At 39.5% G+C, this 19,017-nt stretch overlaps 1 protein-coding gene across 5 annotated transcripts in view; it reads left to right on the forward strand.

The window, feature by feature from the left end:
- LOC127877166 (DNA repair protein RAD50-like) overlaps window positions 1-19,017 on the forward strand; it is a 116,706-nt gene that overhangs the window by 42,690 nt on the left and 54,999 nt on the right. For all 5 annotated transcript variants that reach the window (XM_052422826.1, XM_052422823.1, XM_052422822.1 and 2 more), the window contains exons 14-18: window positions 5,033-5,130; window positions 8,320-8,424; window positions 9,068-9,169; window positions 9,679-9,791; window positions 18,136-18,234. In XM_052422826.1, the coding sequence (XP_052278786.1) occupies window positions 5,033-5,130; window positions 8,320-8,424; window positions 9,068-9,169; window positions 9,679-9,791; window positions 18,136-18,234 (517 nt within the window). The remainder of the gene's footprint in view (window positions 1-5,032; window positions 5,131-8,319; window positions 8,425-9,067; window positions 9,170-9,678; window positions 9,792-18,135; window positions 18,235-19,017) is intronic.

The raw sequence follows: 19,017 nt of genomic DNA on the forward strand, positions 1-19,017 counted from the left end.
GTTGTGACAAGTAACAAGAACCCTACACATTTACATCACAGAAACATCTGATATCTAAAATTACTGGATATAATATATATGTTGAAAGTTAATATAAAGAGGGCAATACAAAAGAATGTGCAAAAGTAGTAATAAAGACAAAATAACCAGTTTACAATGTTAAGATTTAAGCAGTTGTTGGCAATAAGAGAACAATTACCATTCTTAACTTTGAATTTTGCAAGTTTTAATACATGTATGTAAATCAGAACACAAGAATTTGTTTCCCGGTCACTTTGAGCTATATAAGTGCCCAATGTTTACACTCAGTGAATTTGTAAAACCAACTTTTATGTGCTTACAAAAATGACATTAAAAATCCTTTCAAGATCACATATCACCATTAAGTATTTAAAGAACCTGGTGGTGGAAAGGTTACTTAAAGAATGTAATCTTGAAACAGGCGAGCTAAAAAAACACACATTTTAATTTTTCCTCTTTACAAGGCGTTTGAACCGAGGGGGCCGCCATCTGGTTTTTAGCTCATTTATTTTTTGAAAAAAAAATATGAGCTATTGTCATCACCTTGGCGTTGGCATCGGCGTCTGGTTAAGTTTTGCGTTTAGGTCCACTTTTCTCAGAAAGTATCAATGCTATTGCATTCAAACTTGGTACACTTACTTACTATCATGAGGGGACTAGGCAGGCAAAGTTAGATAACTCTGGCGTGCATTTTGACAGAATTATGTGCCCTTTTTATACTTAGAAAATTGAAAATTTTTGTTAAGTTTTGTGTTTAGGTCGATTTTATTCCTTAAGTATCAAAACTATTGCTTTCATACTTGCAACACTTACTAACTATCATAAGGGGACTGTGCAGGCAAAGTTATGTAAATCTGAATGGCATTTTGACAGAATTATCTGCCCTTTATATACTTAGAAAATTGAAAATTTGGTTAAGTTTTGTGTTTAGGTCCACTTTATTCCTACAGTATGGAAGCTATTGCTTTCATACTTGCAACACTTATTAACTATCATAAGGGGACTGTGCAGGCACAGTTATGTAACTCTGACTGGCATTTGGACGGAATTATGGGCCCTTTATACTTAGAAAATTGAAAATTTGGTTAAGTTTTGTGTTTTGGTCCACTTTACCCCTAAAGAATCATAGATATTGCTTTCATACTTGGAACATTTGCAAACTATCATAAGGGTACAGTAAAAGGACAAGTTGCATAACTCTGGTTGTCATTTTTACGGAATTATGGCCCTTTTATGACTTAGTAACTTTGAATATATGCTTAAATTTTGTGTTTCGATCCACTTTACTTCTAAAGTATCAAGGCTATTGCTATCAAACTTCAAATACTTTCATGCTATCATGAGGTTACTGTACCTGGCAAGTTAAATTTTACCTTGACCTTTGAATGACCTTGACTCTCAAGGTAAAATGATTAAATTTTGCTAAAATTGCCATAACTTTTTTATTTATGATTAGATTTGATTGATACTTTGACAAAACACTCTTACCTGACATACCACATTAGACTTCACCCAAACATCCCCCGTGCCCCCCCATCCCCCCCCCCCCCCCCCCCCCCCCCGAATCTCCCCCCTATTTTTTTTTTTTTAAGATCATCTCACAAATGACCACCACACCCTCACACTATACCCCACCCCTCAAATTTTTTTTTTTGAAACGGTTAAAAACACAAATATTGATTTTTATTATTTTATTTTTGAAATACCGTCCAACCATCGACCATCGCACCCCTGATTCCCCCCCCCCCCATTTTTTTTCTTTTTTTTGCATTTTTTTTTCACATTTTTGGAAGATAATGTAATAAATGTCCACACCCCCACACTATACACCCCTCTTCACTCCATCCCTCCCTCCTTTGTGAGCGGTCTGCACCTGCAAGGCGGTGCTCTTGTCTAAAGCAGTTCCAAATCAAATATGACAGCCGCTTTTGTACATCAGAGAGACGGTATGGTGTAGTCCACTGTCCGAAGCGTTCAGATTGATCCTGCAGGTTATCTAACATGATGTCCTTGATACCATGACAAACACACAGCATACCATAACAAAACACACAGCATACCATCACAAACACACAACATACTGTCACAAACACACAGCATACCATCACAAACACACAGCATACCATAACAAAACACAGCATACCATCACAAACAAACAGCACACTATCACAAACACACAGCATACCATGACAAACACACAGCATACCATGACAAACACACAGCATACCATAACAAAACACACAGCATACCATAACAAAACACACAGCATACCATCACAAACACACAGCATACCATCACAAACACACAGCATACCATTACAAACACACAACATACCATAACAAAACACAGCATACCATGACAAACACACAGCATACCATCACAAACACACAGCATTCCTTGACAAGCACACAGCATACCATGACAAACACACAGCATACCATGACAAGCACACAGCATACCATCACAAACACACAGCATACCATGACAAGCACACAGCATACCATCACAAACACACATCATACCATAATAAAACACACAGCACACCATCACAAACACACAGCAAACCATCACAAACACACAGCATACCATCACAAACACACAGCATACCATAACAAAACACACAGCTTACCATCACAAACACACAGCATACTATCACAAACACACAGCATACCATCACAAACACACAGTGTACTATTACACTCACACAGCATACCATCACAAACACACAGCATACCATCACAAACACACAGCATACCATCACAAACACACAGTATACCATCACAAACACACAGCATACCATCACATACACACACCATACTATGGCAAGCAAACAGCATACTATTATAAGCACATATTACTAGTATATGATTTAAACCCACATCATTTAAATGAAACTCACAGCATACCTTCACAAAAACACAGCGTACCACCACAAACTCACAGCATACCATGACAAACACACAACATACCATGACAGACACACAGCAGACTATGGCAAACACAAAGCATATCATCACAAACACACAGCATATCATCACAAGCACACAGCATGCCATCACAAACACACATCATACCATCACAAACACACAGCATACTGTGGCAAGCAGACAGCATACTATTATAAACACATATCATATGATTTAAAACCCACATCATTTAATTGAAACCTCTAATATATCAATAGTTAACAGGAGACAGACGAGGCGTTCCATAAAGACATTGGTTTTATTGATATCTCATACAAGTTGGAAAATGGCTCATATCAGTGAACAAAACAAACACTTTTTAGCTCACCTGATTGCTCAGGTGAGGTTTTAGGATCTGTCTTTGTCCTTCGTTCGTCCATACACATTTGGTTTGTAGCCACTCTAGCATTCACATTTCTCAAGCATTCTGTATTTAAGTTGCTGAGAAGCTATATGGCCCCTAGATCTCAGTCAAGTTTGATAATGAGCAAAATTGCATAATAAATGCCAGAATTATTTCCCTTAGATTGTCAAAATTTTCATGATATTATACAAAATCTTGTAAACACTCTAGAGGTCACAATTGTGTTTTAGATTTTATGAATCTTGGTCATAATATTTATTTTTGTACCAAAGTTTGATGTTTGGTCATGAGGGGTCAACACTCCATATGCCAGAGTTTTGGTTCAATAATAAGAAAACTTGACCAGGATGTTTTTCTGGACAATATCTAGGTCAAGTTTGACGTTTGGTAATGTTGGGACAAAATCTAGGTAATGGGGTCTTATCTCTCAAAAACTTTGTAAATACACTAGAGGCCATAGTTTTGGTCCAATAATGATGATACTTGACCAGGATGTTTTTCTTGATGATATCTAGGCAAAGTTTGACATAGGGTTATGTGGGGTCAAAATCTTGGTCACGAGGTCCAAATCTTACAAAAGCCTTGTAAAGACCTGTAGAATTTGCATTACTTGCAAATGTTTGCATTGCAAAAAACCCATGCAATTGGACAGTTTTCAATCAAAATTAATCATATGCTCACACTGTAGAAGTAAACAGAAGAAAACCAATCTAATATACTCTAGAGAACTGAATTTTTAACTAAGCAATTAACAAGGCCTTTTAAAAAAAGGTGAGCGAACTAGGGCCATTTCGGCCCTCTTGTTGTAAAAAGCTAAGAAAATAGAAGAATTGATAATTGAAGAGAAATTCAAGCTTTACACACTTTATCACATGCTTTGGCAGTATAGTGTGTACTATTATTTAACATTTGAAAAGCATTTTGATGTCCTCAGCCAAGAGGCATACAGTGATTCTGTCCATGTAATATTAACACGAAATCACATGCTTTGTTTAACATCAATAATGGCTTATACAAATCTTTGACATTTCCATGGATAATGTCTTTGAACACTCGCAACACACCAACATCACCAAACCTGACCTTGACCTTGAACTAGTTTTGAACTTAAATGAATACAGAAGGTCCTTACTAAATTTACTTAATCTTTTGGTAATTCCATTTTGACATTGACCTGGACCTACTTATCGACTCAGATTCAAATGGGCAAATGAATCAAGACCAACAAGGCCTTCTTTTTACAACTCAAAGTGGATGTATACTGTCATTCTTGAATTTAAATGTCTTTAGCAAATATTGTGAAGGAAGCGTGGTCACTTGTGTGGGCATATTGGACATCACATTTGCAATATGTCTGTTCTTCTCTCAACTCAATGTCAGCTGCTGACATACCTATGTAGAGGTCATACTGGTAAACCATTTTGCTGTGACATGACTGAAATACTAGTACTGATAAAACAGCATACAAACTCCAAACTAACTACAATTTGTTTTATACAGCAAAGGTGTAGTCATTTGTAGATAATGCCAGCTAAATATTGACAAATGTGTTACTATTTGACACCATTGTATATTTGAGTCCTACCGTTGTGCGCACTGCGTTTGCAGGTTTTCAAGGGCCGATAGTGGATGAGAACCATTGTATATTTGAGTCCTACCATTGTGCGCACTGCGTTTGCAGGTTTTCAAGGGCCGATAGTGGATGAGAAGTACAAGCTGTTTCTAAAGAGCATGCAGGGTAAACTGGAGCAGATGATGAATGACACAAAGCAGAAAAAGGTATGTTGGTGATAAAGAGTTTAGCCTGTCTCTGGGAAATCTGGTTCCATGCATTCGCCTAAAGTGTGGCCCCAGATTTGACAGGGAGTCCACTGTCTTGTATGCTTAAAGTATGGTCCCAGATTATACAGTGCAGTCCGCTGTCTTGTATGCCTAAAGTATGGTCCCAGATTTGACAGTGCAGTCCGCTGTCTTGTATGCTTAAAGTATGGTCCCAGATTAGACAGTGCAGTCCGCTGTCTTGTATGCTTAAAGTATGGTCCCAGATTAGACAGTGCAGTCCGCTGTCTTGTATGCTTAAAGTATGGCCCCAGATTAGACAGTGCAGTCCGCTGTCTTGTATGCTTAAAGTATGGTCCCAGATTAGACAGTGCAGTCCGCTGTCTTGTATGCCTAAAGTATGGCCCCAGATTAGACAGTGCAGTCTGCTGTCTTGTATGCCTAAAGTATGGCCCCAGATTAGACAGCGCAGTCCGCTGTCTTGTTTGCTTAAAGTATGGTCCCAGATTAGACAGTGCAGTCCGCTGTCTTGTATGCTTAAAGTATGGCCCCAGATTAGACAGTGCAGTCTGCTGTCTTGTATGCCTAAAGTATGGTCCCAGATTAGACAGTGCAGTCCGCTGTCTTGTATGCTTAAAGTATGGCCCGAGATTAGACAGTGCAGTCCGCTGTCTTGTATGCTTAAAGTATGGTCCCAGATTAGACAGTGTAGTCTGCTGTCTTGTATGCCTAAAGTATGGCCCCAGATTAGACAGTGCAGTCCGCTGTCTTGTATGCCTAAAGTATGGTCCCAGATTTGACAGTGCAGTCCGCTGTCTTGTATGCTTAAAGTATGGTCCCAGATTAGACAGTGCAGTCCGCTGTCTTGTATGCCTAAAGTATGGTCCCAGATTAGACAGTGCAGTCCGCTGTCTTGTATGCCTAAATTATGGCCCCAGATTAGACAGTGCAGTCCGCTGTCTTGTATGCTTAAAGTATGGTCCCAGATTAGACAGTGCAGTCCGCTGTCTTGTATGCCTAAAGTATGGTCCCAGATTTGACAGTGCAGTCCGCTGTCTTGTATGCTTAAAGTATGGTCCCAGATTAGACAGTGCAGTCCGCTGTCTTGTATGCCTAAAGTATGGCCCCAGATTAGACAGTGCAGTCTGCTGTCTTGTATGCCTAAAGTATTTTTCCAGGTTAGACAGTGCAGTCCGCTGTCTTGTATGCTTAAAGTATGGTCCCAGATTAGACAGTGCAGTCCGCTGTCTTGTATGCCTTAAGTATGGTCCCAGATTAGACAGTGCAGTCCGCTGTCTTGTATGCCTAAAGTATGGCCCCAGATTAGACAGTGCAGTCCGCTGTCTTGTTTGCTTAAAGTATGGTCCCAGATTAGACAGTGCAGTCCGCTGTCTTGTATGCCTAAAGTATGGTCCCAGATTAGACAGTGCATTCCGCTGTCTTCTATAAAAAAAATCATTTAAAGGAATTCTCTTCTAAATGAAAATATCTATTAGTGTCATCCCAGATAAGACTTCGTTGGCTGCACAGGCTTATGTGTGAAAATACTGTAGGCAGATGCATGAAGCCCATTTTTCAGGGACTGGCTCATTTATTGGGGGACATTCATATGTTATCAATCATTTGTGTTACCATCCTGTGATCAGGCAATTTCTTTTTGTTTTTTACTCTTCTCATTATTATTTTTATCCTAAATTAAAAAAAAAAAAATGAACATCACAGTTGATTGATATTCACTTGTGTTCTGTTTAGTATGACACCATTGTAAACAACTACCTTTGGGTTTGAACAAGCATTTTGAGTCTTTATGTCTTCCTCAACAAGCATCAAAGATTATAATTGACATGCATCCAGGGTATTCATTTGATATCTATGTCCCACTTCAAACAAGAGGGGTATATTGTTTTGCTGGATGTCTTCTGGCAGTAGACCAGTTCGTTTCCAATTAATAACTCGTCAACAATTTGACCGATTGGCTTGATACTTCACATGTGCATTGGCCTTTGACAAAAGATGACCCATATTGAAATTGGGGTCACTAGTTCAAAGGTCATGGTCACTGTCACAATTAGTGTCAAAATCATCTGATCAATAACTCGTCAACGAATTGACCAATTGGCCTTGGACAGTGGATTACATAATTGAAATTGGAGTCACTAGTTCAAGGTCAAGGTCACTGTGACATTTAGTGTTAAATTGGTTTCCGTTCAATATGTCATCAAAGGATTGATTGATGGGTGTTAAGGCCCTGTTTGGGGGGGGGGGGGGGGGAATCTGTTTCCGATTATCCCATATTGTTACCCAGCTTGAGAACTGTTAAGTCTCAAGTACAGTGTCTACATTCAGTACCATCGTCAAATATTATTGCAGTGTTTGATATTATGCAAATAATTTTTTACAAGTCATGTTAATGTAAAATTTGAAACAGATTTGCCGGGGTTTTTAGTTTTTTTCTGGTGTGATTGAATTTTTTATGCCCCAGGTAAGGTGGCATATAGCAGTTGAACTGTCTGTCTGTCCATCTGTCTATCTGTCCATCTGTCTGAAAACTTTAACATCGGCCATTACTTTTGCAATATTGAAGATAGCAACTTGATATTTGGCATGTATGTGTATCTCATGGAGCACTTCACATTTTGAGTGGTGAAAGGTCAAGGTCATCCTTCAAGGTCAAAGATCAAAAAAACAGATGCAAGGGAAGTAACAAGCATTAAAGGGAGATAATTTCTATTTATCATTTAGCAGGTACAGATCATTTTCACAAGGGAAGTAATATTTTTTAAAGGGATATAATAAAAAAATCAAATAAATCAAAGCGGGGCAGTAGGGGACATTGTGTTTCTGACAAACACATCTCTGGTTTGCTCTGAAATTGTTATTGTAATACATTTATTGCTGTCAAATACAGACATAATGAAAATGAATAAGAGCTTGTTTCCATTAATCCTTTACGAATAAGAAACATGCTTTAAATTGTTTGTAGTCCTTAACAAAATAAATTAACATTTCAGACCTTCTTACCAGATTCAAGTTTAAAAGGCTCCAATTCCAATCACTAGATACTGATGAGCAGAAAGCAGCATGAAACCTGAACAGACAGTTACTCGCAGCCTGTTCTGCTTTTGTGCTGGTTGCCAATAGCCATTTTCACTTTGCCTCTGAGTGGGAATGTTGAATACTTGATTTCAGGAAGAATTTGACTCGAGGGAGTCAGAGATCCAGAGCAAGATAGATGAGCTAAGGACCAACAAGACCAAACTGGAGCATAGTGTCCTTATGAAGAAGGAGACGATGGTAAATGAGACGCATCATTGAAAAATCCATTTAAAAATGGGTTTTAGGCCATATAGCTATCATAGTTCCAGATGAGCCTGTGCATTTGCACAGTCTTGCAGTGTGGTCAGGAGCTGCCTTGTGCTGTATAAAGAAACTCAAGGTTTGGTGATCACATAAGCAGACAGAGGAGCTCCTGACCAGACTGCGCAAACACATACAGCTTAAGACACATTTTTGCTCGACACGGTCTTATCGTCATGTTTTCAGAAAATAAACATATTTTCATCAGAGGTAAAACATCTGAATGTTACAGACAACAAATCTTTATACAATGTACTGCTGTGACCAATGCTAATTGGGTTTTATACTGCAACATTACACATGTGAAGTGTATGGCAAAATGGAGATAATGCAGGTTCCTTATTTGGTAGAGGAGACAACCTGTAGGGTACTGCTGTATTGTTTGAAAAACTTTCAAAGCCTTGTTATGGCAACTATATTACAGTTATAACAACTAATGTACATGAAAGTAGTTTGTTTAGTAGGAAAACACTTTGCGTTTACCACCTCATGAAAACCTGTCCTCTCATATGTATACATGTATTAATAAATTAGTCCTAAACATTTTGCTGTCAAGTAAAAAAATACATTCTATCTGCAGGCTGAGAATCGTGAGAAGGTCAAGGTAATCAATAGGAAGTTGAGCGCCATTGAAGCCTCCAGTGGGCGTCTGGACCAGATCAAACTAGAGCTGCGAAGACATGTTGGTATTTTTTATTAAATGGGTTGAAATCTTTGCATTTACATGTATCTGGGTTGAGTTTGTCACATTTGTGTTATTACTGTATCGGTCAGATCAAATTTAGACTTCCTTAAACTGTAACATCACTTTTGGTTTTTGCTGTAAAGAGTTTAAGGGAGAATTATGAAATTTTGGATAATATTGTCAAATGAATTAGTTTTCTGCAAATCTGGCGTTTACTTGTATCTAGGTCTTGGTGGAAAAAAAGATCGTTTTTTGAAATCACATAAGAGTTAACTGCAAACTTTTTTTGCTAAAACCAATATTTGTACTTACCATGCCTAATGCCTGATCTTTATATTGTAACAGTAATATTGCACGTAATTGGTGGAGTGTATTTTCTTGCAAGTAGTGTTATAGAACCTATTTTGGTAGTTTCAGTATAAGTCATAGTATGGCATTGGTTATAAAGACATGCAGTGAATGCCTTTTGGATGCTAAAAGTAATTTAAGGCACTTTTTCTTGCTAGGAAGTAGACCTGGAGACTCAAGAAGGCTCTGTGAATCCTGAGGATCTCAAGAAGGAGATTGCCAGTCTGACCAAGGAGAAAGCTGCCAGGGAGGCAAAGATAAGTGAGCTCAAGTAAGTCATGTGTCTGACCAAGGAGAAATCTGCAATGGAGGCAGAGATAAGTGAGCTCAAGTAAGTCATGTGTCTGACCAAGGAGAAATCTGCCATGGAGGCAATGATGAGTGAGCTCAAGTAAGTAATGTGTCTCACTAAGGAGAAAGCTGCCAGGGAGGCAAAGATTAGTGAGCTCAAGTAAGTCATGTGTCTTACTAAGGAGAAATCTGCCATGAAGGAAAAGATTAGTGAGCTCAAGTAAGTCATGTGTCTCACTAAGGAGAAATCTGCCATGGAGGTTAATATTAGTGAGCTCAGGTAAGTCATGTGTCTGACCAAGGAGAAATCTGCCATGGGGGCAGAGATTAGTGAGCTCAAGTAAGTCATGTGTCTCACTAAGGAGAAATCTGCCATCGAGGCAAAGATTAGTGAGCTCAGGCAAATCATGTGTCTGACCAAAGAGAAATATTCCATGGAGACAGAGATTAGTGAGCTCAAGTAAGTCATGTGTCTGACCAAGGAGAAATCTGCCATGGAGGCAAAGATAAGTGAGCTCAAGTAAGTCATGTGTCTGACAAAGAAAAATATGCCATGGAGGCAAAGATTAGTGAGCTCAGGTAAGTCATGTGTCTGACCAAGGAGAAATCTGCCATGGTGGCAAAGATAAGTGAGCTCAAGTAAGTCATGTGTCTGACCAAGGAGAAATCTGCCATGGAGGCAAAGATAAGTGAGCTCAGGCAAGTCATGTGTCTGACCAAGGACAAATCTTCTGTGGAGGCAGAGATTAGTGAGCTCAAGTAAATCATTGTTTGACCAAGGAAAAATCTGCCATGGAGGCAAAGATAAGTGAGCTCAAGTAAGTCATGTGTCTGACCAGTAGAAATGTGCCGTGGAGGCAAAGATTAGTGAGCTCAAGAAAGAGATGTGTCTGACCAAGGAGAAATCTGCCATGGAGGAAAAGATTAGTGAGCTCAGGTACTTCATGTGTCTGACCAAGAAGAAATCTGCCATGGGGGCAAAGATTAGTGAGCTCAAGTTAGTGATGTGTCTGACCAAGGAGAAATCTGCCATGGAAGCAAAGATTAGTGAGCTAGAGTAAGTCATTTGTCTGACAAAGAAAAGTCTGCCATGGAGGCAAAGATTAGTGAGCTCAAGTAAGTCATGTGTCTGACCATTGAGAAATCTGCCATGGAGCCAATGATAAGTGAGCTCAAGTAAGTCATGTGTCTGACCAAGGAGAAATCTGCCATGGAGGCAATAAGTGAGCTCGAGTAAATGATGTGTCTGACAAATCAGAAATCTGCTTGACAAATGAGAAATCTGCTGTTGAGGCAAAGATTAGTGAGCTAATTAATGAGTGATGTGTCTGACAATGGAGAAATCTGCCATGGAAGCCAAGATTAGTGAGCTAATTAGTAAGTGTTGTCTGACAAACAAGAAATCTGCCATGTAGGCAAAGATAAGTAAGCTCAAGTAAGTCATATGTCTGACCAAGTAAAAATCTTCCATGGAGGCAAAGATTAGTTAGCTTATTAGTAAGTGATGTGTCTAACAAACAAGAAATCTGCCATTTAGGCAAAGATTAGTGAGCTCAAGTAAGTCATGTGTCTGACCAAGGAGAAATCTGCCATGGAGGAAAAGATTAGTGAGCTTAAGTAAGTCATGTGTCTGACAAAGTAGAAATCTTCCATGAAGGCAAAGACTAGTGAGCTTAAATAAGTCATGTGTTTGAGCAATGAGAAATCTGCCATTGCGCAGATGAGGTCAAGTAAGTCATGTGACACACAAAAATCTTCCATGGAAGCAAAGATTAGTTAGCTAATTAGTAAGTGATGTGTCTGACAAACAAGAAATCTGCCATTTAGGCAAAGATTAGTGAGCTGAAGTAAGTCATGTGTCTGACAAACAAGAAATCTGCCATTTAGGCAAAGATTAGTGAGCTGAAGGATGTCATGTGTCTGACAAAGGAGAAATCTACCATGGAGGCAAAGATTAGTGAGCTCAAGTAAGTCATGTGTCTGACCAAGGAGAAATCTGCCATGGAGCCAAAGATTAGTGAGGTCAAGTAAGTCATGAGTCTGACCAAGGAGATATCAGCCATGGAGGCAAAGATTAGTGAGCTTAGGTACGTCATGTGTCTTACCAAGGAAGAAATCTGCCATGGGGGCAAAGATTAATGAGCTCAAGTAAGTCATTTGTCTGACCAAGGAGAAATCTGCCGTGGAGTCAAAGTTTAGTGAGCTCAAGTAAGTAATGTGTCTCACCAAGAATAAATCTGCCATGGAAGCAAAGATAAGTGAGCTCAAGTAAGTCATGTGTGTGACCAAAGAGAAATGACCAGGAAGAAATCTGCTATGGAGGCAATGATAAGTGATTTCGAGTAAGTCTTATGTCTGACCAAGGAGAAATCTGCCATGGAGGAAAATATCAGTGAGTTCAAGTAAGTCATGTGTCTGCCCAAGGAGAAATCTGCCATGGAGGCAAAGATAAGTGAGCTCAGACTAGTCATGTGTCTGACCATGGAGAAATGTGCCGTTGAGGCAAAAATTAGTGAGCTCAAGTAAGTCATGTGTCTGACCAAGGAGAAATCTTCCATCGAGGCAAAGATTAGTGAGCTCAAGTAAGTCATTTGTCTGACCAAGGAGAAATCTGCCATGGAGTAAATAAGTGATCTCAAGTAAGTCATGTGTCTGACAAAGGAGAAATCTGCCATGGAGCGAATGATTAGTGAGGTCAAGTTAGTCATGTGTCTGACCAAGGAGAAATCTGCCATGGAGGCAAAGATTATTGAGCTCAAGTAAGTCATGTGTCTGACCAAGGAGAAATCTGCCATGGAGCCAATGATTAGTGAGGTCAAGTTAGTCATGTGTCTGACCAAGGAGAAATCTGCCATGGAGGCAAAGATTATTGAGCTCAAGTAAGTCATGTGTCTGACCAAGGAAGAATCTGCCATGGAGGCAATGATTTGTGAGCTCGAGAAAGTGATATGTCTGACAAATGAGAAATCTGCTGTTGAGGCAAAGATTAGTGAGTTAATTAGTAAGTTATGTGTCTGACAAACAAGAAATCTTCCATGTAGGCAAAAGATTAGTGAGCTAATTAATAAGTGATGTGACTGACAAACAAGAAATCTACCATGTAGGCAAAGATTAGTGAGCTCAAGTAAGTCATGTGTCTGACCAAGTAGAAATCTGCCATGGAGGCAAAGATTAGTGAGCTAATTAGTAAGTGATGTGCCTGACAAACAAGAAATATGCCATGTAGGCAAAGATTAGTGAGCTCAAGTAAGTCATGTGTCTGGCCAAGGAGAAATCTGCTGTGGAGGCAAAGATTAGTGAGCTTAAGTAAGTCTTGTGTCTGACAAAGTAGAAATCTTCCATGGAGGCAAAATTAATTGAGCTCAAATAAGTCATGTGTTTGACCAATGAGAAATCTGCCATGGAGCCAAAGATTAGTGAGCTGAAGTAAGTCATGTGTCTGACCAAGGAGAAATCTCCCGTGGAAGCAAAGATAAAGTGAGCTGAAGGAAGTCATGTGTCTGACAAAGGAGAAATCTGCCTTGGAGGCAAAGATTAGTGAGCTCAAGAAAGTCATGTGTCTGACCAAGAGGAAATTTGCCGTAGAGCCAAAGATTAGTGAGGTCAAGTAAGTCATGTGTCTGACCAAGGAGAAATCAGCCATGGAGGCAAAGATTAGTGAGCTCAAGTAAGTCATGTGTCTGCCCAAGGATAAATCTGTCATGGAGGCAAAGATTAGTGAGCTTAAGTAAGTCATGTGTCTGACCAAGGAGAAATCTGCCATGGAGGCAAAGATTAGTGAGCTCAATTAAGTCATGTGTCTGACCAAGGAGAAATATGCCGTGGAGGCAAAGATTATTGAGCTCAGGTAAGTCATGTGTCTGACCAAGGAGAAATCTGCCAAGGAGGCAAAGATAAGTGAGCTCAAGTAAGTCATGTGTTTGACCAAGGAGAAATCTGCTGTTGAGGCAAAGATAATTGAGCTCAGGTAAGTCATGATCCTGACCAAGGAGAAATCAGCCATGGAGGCAAAGATAAGTGAACTCAAGTAAGTCATGTGTCTGACCAAGGAGAAATCTGCCATGGAGGCAATGATAAGTGAGCTCAAGTAAGTCATATGTCGGACAAAGAAGAAATCTGCCGTGGAGGCAAAGATTAGTGAGCTCAAGTAAATTCATGTGTCTCACTAAGGAGAAATCTGCCATGGAGGCAAATATTAGTGAGCTCAGTTAAGTCATGTGTCTAACCAAGGAGAAATCTGCCATGGAGGCAGAGATTAGTGAGCTCAAGTAAGTCATGTGTCTCACTAAGGAGAAATCTGCCATGCAGACAGAGATAAGTGAGCTCAGGCAAGTTATGTGTCTGACAAAGTAGAAATCTGCCATGGAGGCAGAGATTAGTGAGCTCAGGTATAGTCAGGTGTCCGACCAAGAAAAAATATGCCATGGAGGCAAAGATTAGTGAGCTCAGGTAAGTCATGTGTCTGACCAAGAGGAAATCTGCCATAGTGGCAAAGATTAGTGAGCTCAAGTAAGTCATGTGTCTGACCAAGGAGAAATCTGCCATGGAGGCAAAGATAATTGAGCTCAAGCAAGTCATGTGTCTGACCAAGGAAAAATCTGCTGTGGAGGCAGAGACTAGTGAGCTCAAGTAAATCATGTGTCTGACCAAGGAAAAATCTGCTATGGAGGCAAAGATAAGTGAGCTCAAGTAAGTCATGTGTCTGACCAAGGAGAAATCTGCCATGGAGGCAAAGATTAGTGAGCTCAAGTAAGTCATTTGTCTGACCAAATAAAAATGTGCCGTGGAGGCAAAGATTAGTGAGCTCAAGTAAGAGATGTGTCTAACAAAGGGGCAATCTGCCATGGAGGCAAAGATTAGTGAGCTCAGGTACGTCATGTGTCTTACCAAGAAGAAATCTGCCATGGGGGCAAAGATTAGTGAGCTCAAGTAAGTCATTTGTCTGACCAAGGAGAATTCTGCCGTGGAGTCAAAGTTTAGTAAGCTCAAGTAAGTCATGTGTCTCACCAAGAATAAATCTGCCATGGAAGCAAAGATAAGTGAGCTCACGTAAGTCATGTGTGTGACCAAAGAGAAATGACCAGGAAAAAATCTGCTATGGAGGCAAAGATAAGTGATTTCGAGTATGTCATATGTCTGACCAAGGAGAAATCTGCCATGGAGGAAAATATCAGTGAGTTAAAGTAAGTCATGTGTCTGCCCAAGGAGAAATCTGCCATGGAGGCAAAGATAAGTGAGCTCAGACTAGTCATGTGTCTGACCATGGAGAGATCTGCCGTTGAGGCAAAAATTAGTGAGCTCAAGTAAGTCATGTGTCTGAGGAAGGAGAAATCTGCCATCGAGGCAAAGATTAGTGAGCTCAAGTAAGTCATGTGTCTGACCAAGTAAAAATCTTCCATGGAGGCAAAGATTAGTTAGCTAATTAGTAAGTGATGTGTCTGACAAACAAGAAATCTGCCATTTAGGCAAAGATTAGTGAGCTCAAGTAAGTCATTTGTCTGACCGAGGAAAAATCTGCCATGGAGGAAATAAGTGATCTTAAGTAAGTCATGTGTCTGACAAAGGAGAAATCTGCCATGGAGGCAATGATTAGTGAGCTCAAGTAAGTCATGTGTCTGACCAAGGAGAAATCTGACATGGAGCCAATGATTAGTGAGGTCTAGTAAGTCATGTGTCTGACCAAGGAGAAATCTGCCATGGAGGCAAAGATTAGTGAGCTCAAGTAAGTCATGTGTCTGACCAAGGAAGAATCTGCCATGGAGGCAATAAGTGAGCTCGAGTAAGTGATGTGTCTGACAAATGAGAAATCTGCTGTTGTGGCAAAGATTAGTGAGCTAATTAGTAAGTGATGTGTCTGAGAAAGGAGAAATTTGCCATGGAGGCCAAGATAAGTGAGCTAATTAACAAGTTATGTGTCTGACATCCAAGAAATCTTCCATATAGGCAAAGATTAGTGAGCTCAAGTAAGTCATGTGTCTGACCAAGAAGAAATCTGCCATGGAGGCAAAGATTAGTGAGTGTCTGACGAACAAGAAATATGCCATGTAGGCAAAGATTAGTGAGCTTAAGTAAGTCATGTGTCTGGCCAAGGAGAAATCTGCCGTGGAGGCAAAGATTAGTGAGCTTAAGTAAGTCATGTGTCTGACAAAGTAGAAATCTTCCATGGAGGCAAAGATGAGTGTGCTCAAATAAGTCATGTGTTTGACCAATGAGAAATCTGCCATGGAGCCAAAGATTAGTGAGCTGAAGTAAGTCATGTGTCTGACCAAGGAGAATTCTGCTGTGGAAGCAAAGATATAGTGAGTTGAAGGAAGTCATGTGTCTGAGAAAGGAGAAATCTGCCATGGAGGCAAAGATTAGTGAGCTCAAGTCAGTCATGTGTCTGACGAAGGAGAAATTTGCCATGGAGCCAAAGATTAGTGAGGTCAAGTAAGTCATGTGTCTGACCAAGGAGAAATCAGCCATGGAGGCAAAGATTAGTGAACTCAAGTAAGTCAGTAAGTCATTTGTCTGCCAAAGGATAAATCTGCCATGGAGGCAAAGATAAGTGAGCTTAAGTAAGTCATGAGTCTGACCAAGGAGAAATCTGCCATGGAGGCAAAGATTAGTGAGCTCAAGTAAGTCATGTGTCTGACCAGGGAGAAATATGCCATGGAGGCAAAGATTAGTAAGCTCAAGTAAGTCATGTGTTTGACCAAGGAGAAATCTGCTGTTCAGGCAAAGATAAGTATGCTCAGGTAAGTCATGTGCCTGACCAAGGAGAAATCAGCCATGGAGGCAAAGATAAGTGAACTCAAGTAAGTCATGTGTCTGGCCAAGGACAAATCTGCAATGAAGGCAAAGTTTAGTGAGGTCAAGTTAGTCATGTGTCTGACCAAGGAGAAATCTGCCATGGAGGCAATGATTAGTGAGCTCAAGTAAGTCATGTGTCGGACAAAGGAGAATTCTGCCATGGAGGTAAAGATTAGTGAGCTCAAGTAAATTCATGTGTCTCACTAAGGAGAAATCTGCCATGGAGGAAAATATTAGTGAGCTCAGGTTAGTCATGTGTCTGACCAAGGAGAAATCTGCCATGGAGGCAATGATTAGTGAGCTCAAGTAAGTCATGTGTCTCACTAAGGAGAAATCTGCCATGGAGGCAGAGATAAGTGAGCTCAAGTTAGTCATGTGTCTGAACAAGGAGAAATCTGCCATGGAGGCAAAGATTAGTGAGCTCAAGTAAGTCATGTGTCTCACTAAGGAGAAATCTGCCATGGAGGCAATGATAAGTGAGCTGAAGTAAGTCATGTGTCTGACATATGAGAAATCTGTAATGGAGGCAAAGATACGTGAGCTCAAGTAAGTCATTTGTCTGGCCAAGGAGAAATCTGCCATGGAGGCAGAGATTAGTGAGCTCAAGTAAGTCATATGTCTGACCAAGGAGAAATCTGCCATAGAGGCAAAGATAAGTGAGCTCAAGTAAGTCATGTGTGTGACCAAGGAGAAATCTGCCATGGAGGCAATGATTTGTGAGCTCAAGTAAGTCATGTGTCTGATCAAGGAGAAATCAGCCATGGAGGCAAAGATTAGTGAGCTCAATTAAGTCATGTGTCTGACCAAGGAGAAATCTGCCATGGAGGCTATGATAAGTGAGCTCAATTAAAGTCAGGTGTCTGACCAATGAGATAACAGTAAAATTGCCTGCTGTTTTTCAAATGTTGTAGTTAATATTTAAAGTCAATAAATACCATAAATGAAGCCTTAATGTGCTTTGTTTAGTGATCTTTGATCTGTAGGCAAACAATCAAGAACATCATTTTTTCCATTTAAGATAAAAAGGGAATATAAAATAGTATAAATTATAAAATGCTGTGACAATAATGTTTTTGTATTATTGCTCTCTGCAGATGTCTGAAGGGCTCTTAAGGCTCATAATTCTGGTGTTCTAAGCTTTTTATGATGAGCTGCATTTTAATCCACTCTGATTCTTTTTTGCATTTGTCAAATGTTTGTTACCATAGAAGTATAACTTGAAGCATTTCATACTGCAGTGACCATGGCAAATGGTCTGTTTGTTGGTTGGTCTGTAAGAAATGTTTTACCTTCAAACTACTTAAAATATTTGTCAATTAACATGAAATTTATCTCGTTTTTGCATAAATCAGAAGATTTTGCATTAATCAGATGCAAGATGGCCTACTGGCCTCCATCTTGTATGTGTTCACATTTGTGGAGCTGAAGATGTCTATTAAACTTTATTTCATTAATATGACTTTATCCTTTTTTGCATGATCACTGTTTAAAGTATGCAATAATAACATTTGTGTAAATACATGTGTCTTCAGTTCGGAGATGAACAAACTGACTCTGCAGTCCAGTGCGCAGGCTGAGCTGGACATGTACAAGAAGGAGATGGTCACCAAACAGGAGAATGTTCGAAGGCTGTGAGTCTATAGACTCAAACGTCAATCTTATTGAAATAAGTCTCAACTATCATTCAGTCATCCTTGTTTGCGTTAGTGCTGCAGCAATACGCCCAAAACCGTATTGCAATATATTGTCAGTTCAAAAACCCGTATTGCATTATATCGCAATATATTGCTAACTTGTACCAAAATTATAACTTGCCAATTACCCGATAATCCCGTATATTTCAGCTTTAAAGCAAATTCTGGTAAATATTTACTATAAATGTGCTCAAGAATAACAAGAAACACAAACATTCGCAAATTTTCTTAAGTATCAAATACATTTTGGCATTTGTTACTATTTAAAGATGTGATGAAATATCGTCCAACCAGGGCGTATTTTTCCACTGAACATGCGTAATTCACCTGACGTGATGTTCCCGTTTTTATAAGACACCCATACTTTCCATGCAACGTTCTACATGTCTGCATAATTTTCGCGCGCTTTTTATTGAGACAAAGGATAAAGCACTTTTTATTTGACGCTAGAATTTTTTATTGTCGCATTAGCATTAAAATTTGGAAGTGTATTTCCGAAATTCGGATTACATATTTAATAATGCTCAATTCAGAATCGAACGAAACTTTTACAGCTGTTCGCAATTAATTCAACGATAATCTGTTCAAAAGCATCGAACAAATGCTCCGATGTAACATCGCTACTCTGTATAATACACTTTCAGAATGCTATTTTTACGAAAATTTTTATTTACACTGCTTTGTTTTGTTTACCTTGTTATCATTATTTCGGATTGCTTT

This window comes from Dreissena polymorpha, chromosome 4 (assembly GCF_020536995.1).
Source record: "Dreissena polymorpha isolate Duluth1 chromosome 4, UMN_Dpol_1.0, whole genome shotgun sequence".
Taxonomy (NCBI): Eukaryota; Metazoa; Mollusca; class Bivalvia; order Myida; family Dreissenidae; genus Dreissena; species Dreissena polymorpha.